The following is an 11427-nucleotide window of genomic DNA, read 5'->3' as shown; positions in this document are numbered from 1 at the left end:
CAGATGGATAGTCACTGAAGTATAAGGATGCAAGCTGATGCAACTTGCGAGATTCTGTACACGTATTAATACCTGTTGTCTGCTTTGACGCTCGAGTAACGTGGTTGTGACAAAGTGATTGGCCGAAGGAAACTTTCCCCAATCAAATGAGTTGCAAGCAAATTCTAGAACTTATCAGCTATGAAAGTTAAAAATAAATATAGTAATATAATAGAAAATTAATTTTTAACAAAAAAACGTGTTATTTTCGTTAAACTTATGTGTTTTTTGAAGTGACAATTCGACGGAATGTATTGAAAATTTTAGTGTGTTGTGGTGAATCCCTTCCCTACAACAATGAGGCCTCTGAAGATTTGTTTTGCGATGGCTTTTCTGGTTGTGATGATCGCCATCACGCCCAGCGATGCCAACTTCAATTTGTATTTGACGCAAAAAGAAGTTAGAAGGATCTTGGGTGAGGATGTTGTTATTTTGTTGTAGTTTAATTTGCATCGACGTTCTTGTAGGAACTTTTGTAATGCTATTCGCTAGACCTTGATGCTCTCTCTCTCTCTCTCTCTCTCTCTCTCAGATATGAAATGAATATTTAGTGCAAAATTTTAAAGTATAGATGAAATAATGATAGGGCCAACGCCTTTTCAAGGTTGACAAAATGTCTTCAAAAATATGAATGAGAAAAAAATATATAAAAATCATATACTGATGTCATGCTGCTTCGCAAAATAGAAGATATAATTTAAATTCATTCATTCACTAACTCCACTGGCAATACCATTTTGATGAATGAAAGGAAACTGAATGTGAGTGTTTTTGAGCAACAAATGAGTAGATTATACTTGGCAACATTCGAACTCTCAAAAGCCGTTTATGCAAATGACTCTTCCTTGGCAGTAACCTTAGTGTCCCTGAAGAAAGTGATAAAGATTGATAAAGTTGAATGTAGAGTGTCCTATTAAAATAATGTACATTTACTTAAAATTTTCATCATAGTGAGTTAATCATTTATTTTTTTTATACCAAAGTCAAGAACAAAAAAAAAATCATAAGGAACTGGTGATAGAGGAAGAAAAAAAAAGCAACAAAAAATTAGATGAATAATGAATAGAAAAAACGGCATCTAGTTCATCAGAACTGTCACCTGATTTTTTTTTCAAGGAATCAGAGAATTAAGTTTCCATCAAATTAGTTGACCAACGAAGAAGGATGACCTGTTTGTCTGATCATAATGTTAACGTCGGCCATCCTGAGAATGTCGTTGGTAATCAGGACTGTATTGCAAAGTGGTTGTATTGAGGGAGGAATTTAAGATATGCAGGTGTAAAACAGAAGGTTTTCCCTAGTATTGCGACTTAATTTTACATTGTTTATTTATGTATTTAATTATTAATTTTTGAAACTTAAGTTTACTTTGTTTATTTATAGATTTTATTAATTTTTATTTGTTTTTTATGGAAGGTGGTTTATCCAGTTTCACAGCAAATTATTTTCAGTGCCATAAAATTATATGAATACATTGGATCATGAGAATTACATCAATACTTTGCTATGAAAGAAACGAAGTGTTTACCTTGTAGCATCATTGCTTTAACGGGAATGAGGAAGATTGCAGTAATATATCATTTTTTTCTATTTTGAATTATTTTTCTGCCCTTTGAATATTCTAGGTACCTTTACAAGAAAAAAATATTAATGGTGATAGATCGTTTGTTTTGGTACATTATTTTGTGTTATTCATTTGGTTTTGAATGACTTTTGTTAACATGACTTGCCCCTGTCTTAAGTAATCGTCCACGTTTGTCTTATGTAGCTAAGCTGGAACTGGCTTCTAATACGAACATTTAAACGTTTTGCCTGTCGGTCGAGAGATTATATTATTCTACGTTGGTCTCTAGAGGGGTTATCACACGGATACATTTTTTGCCATCTTGATGCATTTTGCTATCAGACTTTCCACTAAGTAACTAGAGTTGCGAAACTGAAATCACCCATATTGGTCACATAGCAGGCTAAGATCTGCATGTTTAGCTTAGACACGATTTTTTCCCTCTAATTACATTGTTTTATGGCCACACCTTTCTGTATCAGCATTAGTCCAAAGGCCTGTAGCATGCTGATTCCAGTATTGGTGCCAAATTAAGGAAAACTGGTAATGGCTTTATAAATAGAACGTCTTAATTGATTTCATTGATACGATTTTATAACTGAGCTAAAGGCATCTATCTACAACGGCAAATGAACGAAAATAACCCATGTTCGGTGGGTAACGATTCAGATCGTGCGACAACTTGAGCTTCACAAAATGCCAATAGAAATCGCCCGTGTTGTGAACGCTGACTGACTATTACCTTTCAGCATTTTAAATCTCCTTTCATGTTTCAGAACTACGGACTAAAGGAAATGTCACCCCATGTTATTTACGGTAGTATATGCTGAATGTGTCTCCGTTCCGTGAGATGTAGTTGCATATTTATATTGGGAAAGAAATACACATTATATTGGTACGATCACACACAAACATTATATATATATATATATATATATATATATATATATATATATATATATATATATATATATAGTATATATATTTATGTATTCGTTTCACAAAAGGCAAAGGCATGATAGGCTTTTTCTATATTCCTCAAGCGCAACCAAGCAATTGTTATTAACCTTGTGAAACTAGCCTTATCTTCCTTTATTCTGTATATTGTCTTCGCTTTATTACTAAGCTTGAAAACATTCCATAAGGCCTGAATGATTATGTCGAATTCCGTATTACCACATAGATTACAGTCACTCAAAAGTTGCCGTCATAACAATTTTAGAATTAAGTAGCAAAGGATACACATATAGATAAGATGAGTGGTGAGATATTATGGTCGATACTAACACTGTGTCACAAGCCTGGCTTCAGGTCATCTTCCCACGAATTTGATAAAGTTATCTATGGGAGATTTTATGCAAATTCAGTTAATACTTTCGTCGTGGTATTCTAGTGTATTTTGTCAGCCATTTGTGACCGTTTGTATTGATCACTTCTTTTAGCTTTCAAAGATTTCTCGCAGAATATTTATATGGAAAATATTATGAGAACTGGAAGCAACACTTGCGTTTTGAATGCTTGTCTGTAGAGGACCTACGTCAAGGTTAACAATAACGAATCATTTGGAGTTTCCAATGGTCTCAACTGTCGAAGGACTGCGTTGCACATTTATAAAATGTTATTGGAGATTACTAGAAGTATTAGTCGCCAATGGGTCCCTTTCTCCGTATATAATGTGTGCACAGATACATATATGTATTATTTAGCCTGGAAAATCCGAGATACTCAAATTCTAAAATCTGTGTCAGCCAGAAACGAAAAGAAACAATGGAGTCAAATTTTATCTTGGTAACCCTGAAAAAGTCGTTTTGCGAATAACATGAAAATAACCGAAATAAATCTCGAAATACTGAACATCAGGTCATGAAGGAAAACTGTTCAATCATTTTATAGGCCGGTCGGTGAAACTGAAAGCTTAAAAAATACACAATTTTGACAGATTCCTTTATGTGATTTGAGGCCGCTGGATACTCAGGTTGCAACTAACTTTGCGATAGATATATATACTAATACGATATATATATTATATATATATATATATATATAATAATATATGTGTAATTTTTTTACAATGTCTATAGGATACTATATAGATATATAGATATTAGTATATATTATATATATATATTATATATATATGATATATATATATATATATTTATATATATATACATATATATCATATAAAATATAAATATATATATACATATTATATACTATATATATATATATATATATATATATTATATATGATATATATAGATATTCATGACAAGTTGAACTCTATTTTGTCCTTCGTAGGTATCCTTGCTTTCAGCTGGTAATGCCAATGTATTTATTTACTGCTGGCAAAGTAATTAAATGAACAAACATTATATTAAAGGCTATATCAACCCCTCAATTCCTGCAAGCGCTTTTGGTTGGCAAATTAATCTAATGGAGAAAACTAACATTCAAAGCTGTATCAAACCCTTCCACTTGCTAATCCTGGCGATTCCTGGAAATGAGGCCGTTTATACCTCGCAGCCGACCCGAACGGTAATTGATAGCCAGAGGGTAAATAATCAGACTTATTCGAAGTGGAATCAGGGATCTTCCGCTGGAGAATTAATCAGGGACATAAATACACCGGCCGGTTAATACGCATTAAGGGCGAACGTTGTTATATTGCATGGAAATAGTTCTGCATGCAATAAAAGCTCGCCGAGAAGCAATATTGTTTGGGGGCTAATAAATCTTATGCATAGACAGTTCTATATTTACTCTCTCTCTCTCTCTCTCTCTCTCTCTCTCTCTCTCTCTGTCAGGAACATATTCAGGCAACCAGCTGGATATGCGAAATTCTAAAGATCCTTAATTTATCGCTCGTGTACCGGACAGGTAAGCTATTTCTGATTGGGCACATATAATAGTATTGCCGGAGCAATAAGCACTGACGAACGATCTTTTACGGAAGGCGATCAAACAATATGAAACTCCAATATTGAATCGGGGGCAAAAAGGCTGACTGGGGAAAATTTCCTCCACTCTCTCGATTGTCTTGCGAATACCTCCAGGATTTTGCAACTGTTTTGCATTACTTTCTTATTAGGGTCCGTTGCTGGAGTTTAAAGGATAGCAGTGACTCCCAACCAGCTTTTGGGGTTATGGCCATATCGAGTTCACTGAAGTAAGGGAGGAGAGCTCAAGCGATATTTAGATACAGAGATGGGTGTATTCAAAAGAGTGGTGACAGATTCAGTAACATTAGAAAAACAAAAATAAAAAATTCAGTGTTGAATTTTGGGTGTTTTAAAACTTTATTCATAAAGAGAAAAATTATAAGGAAATATATATTATATTTCATATTTTATCTGTTAAGCTTGTTATAGAAAGACCAAGAAAATATGAAAATATAGTGTTTTGAAGTTCAAACATATAAACAGGGGCTTCAGAATACAGTCATTTATTTGTGTACTGCCTTCAGTTAAACAAAACCTTTAGCTGCATAGGAATGTTTCATTGTTAATTCAGTAGTGTCACTATCGTAAATGAAAAATAGAGTAAATGAGTAATGAGATAGATATATTGAAAACAGGCAAAAGAGATTTAAAAAATATTCCGAAATGTGTTAACGATAAAGTTTCAAGTCTAGCGATTTACTTTGCATTCAATAAACGTAAGTGCCTGTGGAAAGAAAGCCTGTTGATAGACAAGACGTGTATTAAATTAATAAGATTTTTCTGCCCAAATTACGAGGCCTCTTTGTCTAGTTTCGGAACTCATCTTGTTGTAAACATGTCGAGTTATTTTTTTTTTTTTTTTTTTAGAAGACTGAAAACAAAAACATTGGACGTTGTGCCTTCATGCAATCAAGACGTGATAGAAAAGAGGAAAAGAAAGAGAGTAAAAGAAAGGAGGGAAAGAAAATGAAAAGAGAGAGAAAGGGAGGGATAGGCGAGCCTCATGGATAAAGGATGATTATAGTAACCAATGAATTTTTAAAATGGAAACATATTAGTTTTTATCGTAGGTCAAATTTATGACGTTGCAATAACCCGTGAAGAATACATATACTAGTATATAAACTAACATATATATATAGATATATATATATAATATATCTATATATATAATAGAGAGAGAGAGAGAACTGAGATCGACGAGATGAAGAGGAGGAGAGAGGAGAGAGGAGATAGAGAGAGAGAGAGAGAGAGAGAGAGAATGAATCTACTGGTCACTTTTTTACCAGATACGTACGCAATTGTAATAGCCCACAGTGCCCTCTTAACTTCTTGAATTCTTTGCTCTTTTTAGGGTACACTTGTCACTACAAAGCCTGAGGATCCAAGTTCAAAGAAATTTGAAGAAATTGTGATATCTGTTACCGGGAAACGAACCCAAGTCCCATAATCAAAAAGAGGTCACGTTGCCGACCTGACCACGAGAAGGCAACGTGACCTCTTTGTGATGATGGCACCTGGGCTCGTTTCCCGGTAGGAGACATCATAATTTCTTCAAATTTCTTTGAACTTGGATCTTCAGGCTTTGTAGTGACGTATCCCAAAAAGAGCAAAGAATTCAAGAAGTTAAGAGGGCATTGTGGCTATTACAATTGCATATATGTGTGTGTGTGTGCGCGCTCGCACGTCAATAAGAAAATCTACAATGATGAATTACAATGCCATTTTCCAGATGGAAACAAGACAGTTTGTGTTGTTCATATCTTCAAAAGTAACATGGATGTTCCTGATCTCACAATCATTTTTAACCTAACTGTTGATTTCGAGGCTGAGCTGGGTATTGGCCCTTAGATCTTCCCTGAAATGTTCTTTGTATCTATCCTTCAACAACTCTACCATAAGCATTCAGTATTGCTTTCTTTATTATGCCGTAATTCTGATCCTTGATCCCCGATGCAACAGAATATAGACTTAACTTTAAATGCAATATGACTGAAAAATGTGTACTGGTCTGGCAGAGGTCTCTCTCATCATGTACAGGGAAGAGTTTTCATGGTACAACTAGCTCTCTCTCTCTCTCTCTCTCTCTCTCTCTCTCTCTCTCTCTCTCTCTCTTCCTCTCTCTCTCTCTCTCAGCAAATCTGCTTATATTTCTTCCTTTCTTCTAGCCTTCATTTTTTTTATTCAACCTTTCATTCCCCAGTATAGGCTCTTTAGCTTCCTGTTTGACACACGCTGTTACTTGTTTTATTATTTTTTCTCTTTTTCTTGAAATTTTCATTCTTCAGTAACTTTTGTAGCCTTTCATACTCATACGAAGCTTACGATATTATCGTAAGTGAACACAATATCGAGAAAGAGAGACATTAAACCATAAAAATACATTACAAATATAAAGGTATAAAGATAATCTCTCTCTCTCTCTCTCTCTCTCTCTCTCTCTCTCTCTCTCTCTCTCTCTCTCTATATATATATATATATATATATATATATATATATATATATTCATTTATATATGTGTGTATGTGCGCACGCGCGCGCGCCTGTAGGATGAGGGACCCTGATAAATAGTTGCATGGACTTACTATTCTCTCATGCTTACTTTCTAGTCATTCTCTGGAAGGAACTTTGTGGAATTTCATGTCAGTGTTTTTGACATCTCTGAAGCTTTTGACGAGGTCTGACCAAACTCCTTTGTCACGAATTCACACCTCTGTCGTGGCTTTCTTCCTTATCTCTCTTTATTATTTATCATATCTTCTCCCCTCTCCCTCCCTTGCTTTCTGTGTGCCTCAAAGGTCTCCCTTCCCTTTGCAATGACTTCCTTTTCTTCAGTGACATCTGTCAAACGCCCTTTGTATCCTTTTTATTCATTTGTATTTGTTTTTTTATTCCTCCCAAATCGTCAACTGTTTCTTTTCAAAATTGTTCTGCAATTCAATCTCAAATATATTCAATTTTGATGATACTTCATATGTAAAAGATATTGAAAAAAAATTATTTTTTTATTGTCTCCTTCAGTATCCTTTCTCTAGTCCCAATGGTTTTCTGAGAATTTTGAAAGTGGACACATTAGAGAAACCGTAAAAAATATTTTGTGGGGAGTGGGGGGATTAATGAATGAAGTAATGGTCGTAGCATAGATTTACATTTATGAAGCGTGGTGATTGGCCAGTGTGCTGCATTAATATCCTCTGGGGCTTGTCTGGAGTATTGTACTTTTTTGGGGGGAGAATCCTCTCAAACCATTTGTTTTAGGAGAGGCAAATCAAAATCTTTGAAATCTTTATGATATATCAGTAACGCGGTTCGTAATTTAACCTTATCAATTGGTCACTGCATAATATATATCTCGTGTTCCAAAGATATTTCAAAGGGAGCTACTTTCATTATATATAATATATATATATATATATATATATATATATATATATATATGTGTGTGTTGTGTGGGGGTGGGGTGTGTGTGTGTGCTGTGTGTGTGTGTATAAACAGCACAGAAGCCCCGGACACAAACCAACGGGACAAGGGTCATAGTTTATTATAAAAGATACGCTTCATGCTGACGTCAGAACATCCTCAGCTTGAAAATTATCTTTTATAATAGACTGTAACCCTTGTCTTGTTGGTTTGCGTTAGGGTTTCCTGTGAAGTTGTGACTTGGTGATTTCCTGACGAATATATAAAATATATATAAATATATTATTATATAATATATATAATATATATATATATATATATATATATATGTTATATAATTTTTGCTTTAAATCGTGCTCAACGAGAGCCACATTCTTCCTTCATTGCAGAGCTACAGACCATTTTTGCTATTCTAACCTTGAACCTGTCAAGTAAGCTACTCAACAAAAATGCTGTACACCCTCGGATTTGCTCAAACATTCTTTAACACAGACAGACTTTCAGTGCCAGCACTGAAAACGCCATATACGCACAAACTCGCGCCCAGCCACCTTAATCAGCAAATACAGGGACAGAGGCTCATTAAGTAAACATGAGCCGAGTTACACTAATGGGAAACACTGGCTGCGAACGTCCGCGGAATAAGACCCACGGAATCACTGTGGAAATAATTGATGATGACGCGCCGAAGAAAACAAAACGACAGCGAGCTTTAATGAAGTAGTGCGCACAGAGCTAATGGAATGCCAAGGTTTTGATGGGAAAAAATATGTAGCTTCAATTGAAATGTTTAGTACTGAAAGATGACCTAGCAGGAGGAACAATATTGGTGCGTAAATTATTCCTGAGGAAAACAGCCACGTCAACTTGATAAAGAAGATAGCTTTGCTCTCGGAAGGAAAAGGTATCTTGGAGATGAATGGCTCGATGGGTCTTGGATGATGTGCTGTTAGATCATGATTTTTGCTCTCATGAAAGTTGGATGCGCTGGGAATTTGTTCTTTCTAGTTAGTATTTAACTGGTAAAGGGTTGACGAGTCATTAAAGGACAATTAAAAGTTTATTGCTAATGCCGACGTTTCACAGCAACATTGTTGCATCTTCAAGGCTGAAATACAACGAGTTCACTTTTAATAATTATTCATAAAAACATTTTATCACAACATATAACTAAAATCACTACAGTATTATCTTATTTAAAATGTTAACTCATTTAAAATATATACAGAACGCCATTGACACGAAAAGAAGGACCTACCCAGACGGGAGCTAAAAGGAAACTGTTGAAACAAGGAGAGTATATATAGAAAAATATATATAAAAAAATAATGTTAACATTAATAGTTCTATTACAAAGAAATGACGACATAACAAATAACTGTCAAGATAAAGGGTGCAAACGGTAAAAAATGGAAATGTGGATGAACGAATTAAGGAATCAGAACTTTATTGAATTTGCTTAAAGCTCACAAATTTCATGAATAAACTTTCAGTGAATGAAGTTTCAACTATGAATATCTAGAGCAAGATAAAAGATGTTGAAATGATGGGAAGATGCATAGATTCACTGTATTCCTAAGACAAATTTTCTACGGTATATGATTTATAAGTAAAGTAGAATAATACAGGAAAGCTTTCAGAACTTTGATTTTATAATTAAAAACAAAAAGATGACAATGAAATTAATGCTGTAAATAGATTTATTCGGGATCATAAACGATTAGATTCTTCCATCCTGCGTTTTGTATGCAATGTACTGTTGGAGTCGTGAATTCCGGTACACATCATGACAAGCTACGAAAAAATTTGATAACTCCACAGTGTAGGGAAGCATTAGCCCTATGTTTAGCGAAAGAGAGGCTGTTGGCAACGCTGTCTGTGGAACGATGTCGCCAAGCCACATTCACTCAATGACAAAGTAATGTTAATCAGGTAAGAACATTGTGGAGTTGCCAGATGTTTCCTTAGCTTGCCGTGATGTGCACTGAAATTCGTGAAGCCAATTGTATAACCATTGCTGTCATTCAGTTTCTGGGTTTAATGTATGGCATTGCAGTTCTGGGATAAAGATGTTGAACTAAAGTAAAAACTGAACAAAAATCTATATATCCCAATCATATCTGTCTCGAAGATGAAACCGCGGCTGACTTATAAAGCTTTTTTTTTTTCATAATATTTCGTTATCGTAAGCATCCCTGATAACCTATTCTGTTTAACCAGGTTATAAATAAAAATACTTTTCTTATTTTTTATGTACCGGTCCTTTTCCCACATAGCTAGATCTGAATATTTGCAAGGCAATAGTATCATTCAAGTCTCTCTCTCTCTCTCTCTCTCTCTCGTCTCTCTTCTCTCTCTAGCTGGCTATATATATATATATATATATATATATATATATATATATATATATATACTATTATATATATATATATATATATATGTATATATATATATATATGTATATATATATATATATATATATATATATATATACACACACACACGCACACACACACATATATATATAGATATATATATATATATATATATATATATATATATATACATATATATATATATATATATATATACTATATATATATATATATATGTACATATATATATATATATATATATATATATATATGTGTGTGTGTGTGTGTGTGTGTGTATATATATATATATATATATATATATATATATATATATATATATATATACACACACACACACACACATATATATATATATATATATATATATATATATATATATCAGCATGTTATTGCCCTTGACGTTTGCATTAACCTTTATTTATTTTTTTCTTCATCTTGTCCCACAGCTCTTGATCGCCTTTGGCAAGCATTCCTGGCACGTTTAAACGAAACTTTGACCAAAGTGTCAGCGACGATGATATTATCCCTCACCGACACTGCAAGCTGCTTAAAAAGAAAATCAGAGGAGGGTGTAGAAAGGAGGAATTTTTTATCGCGAAGAGAGAGAGAGAAGGAAATTCAGTCCAGTAACATATTGGGTTTCTGCACTCTCTTAAAAGAGTAATTGTGGAAGTACAGGAAATTGGCAAGCGCCTCAGTGGCGCGATCGGTATGGTATTGGCCTACCACCTCGGTGGCCGCGAGTTCAATTCTCGGGCATTCCACTGAGGCGTGAGAGATGTGTATTTCTGGGGATAGAAGTGCTCTCTCGACGCGGTTCGGAAGTCACGTAAAGCCGTTGGTCCCGTTGCTGAATGACCACTGGTTCCTTGCAAGGTAAAAACACCATACAAACAAACAAACAAACATGAAATTGGTCTTGGCGTTAACAAAAAGGCGAGAGTCGAACGTTCTTAGCGTTGTTTGACATTTTAGCCTTATATAAACAAAAATCTAGTTGTACATTCGATTATTGTCTGCAGTCTTGTATATGGATCCGTATAATTTTCAAGTGTGAATCATCTTC

The 11427-nt window shown here is 34.3% G+C and overlaps 1 protein-coding gene across 1 annotated transcript in view; it reads left to right on the top strand.

Moving 5' to 3' along the window:
• Positions 1-363: 363 nt before the first annotated feature.
• The window catches only part of LOC135215725 (tyrosine-protein kinase Drl-like), a 71850-nt gene continuing 60786 nt past the window's right edge, over positions 364-11427 (top strand). The window contains exon 1 of the mRNA XM_064250681.1: positions 364-454. Coding sequence (XP_064106751.1) covers positions 364-454 — 91 coding nt within the window. The remainder of the gene's footprint in view (positions 455-11427) is intronic.

Source organism: Macrobrachium nipponense, chromosome 5 (genome assembly GCF_015104395.2).
Source record: "Macrobrachium nipponense isolate FS-2020 chromosome 5, ASM1510439v2, whole genome shotgun sequence".
Classification (NCBI taxonomy): Eukaryota; Metazoa; Arthropoda; class Malacostraca; order Decapoda; family Palaemonidae; genus Macrobrachium; species Macrobrachium nipponense.
Note: the sequence above shows the minus strand (reverse complement) of the source record. Positions and strands in the feature narration are given on the sequence as shown.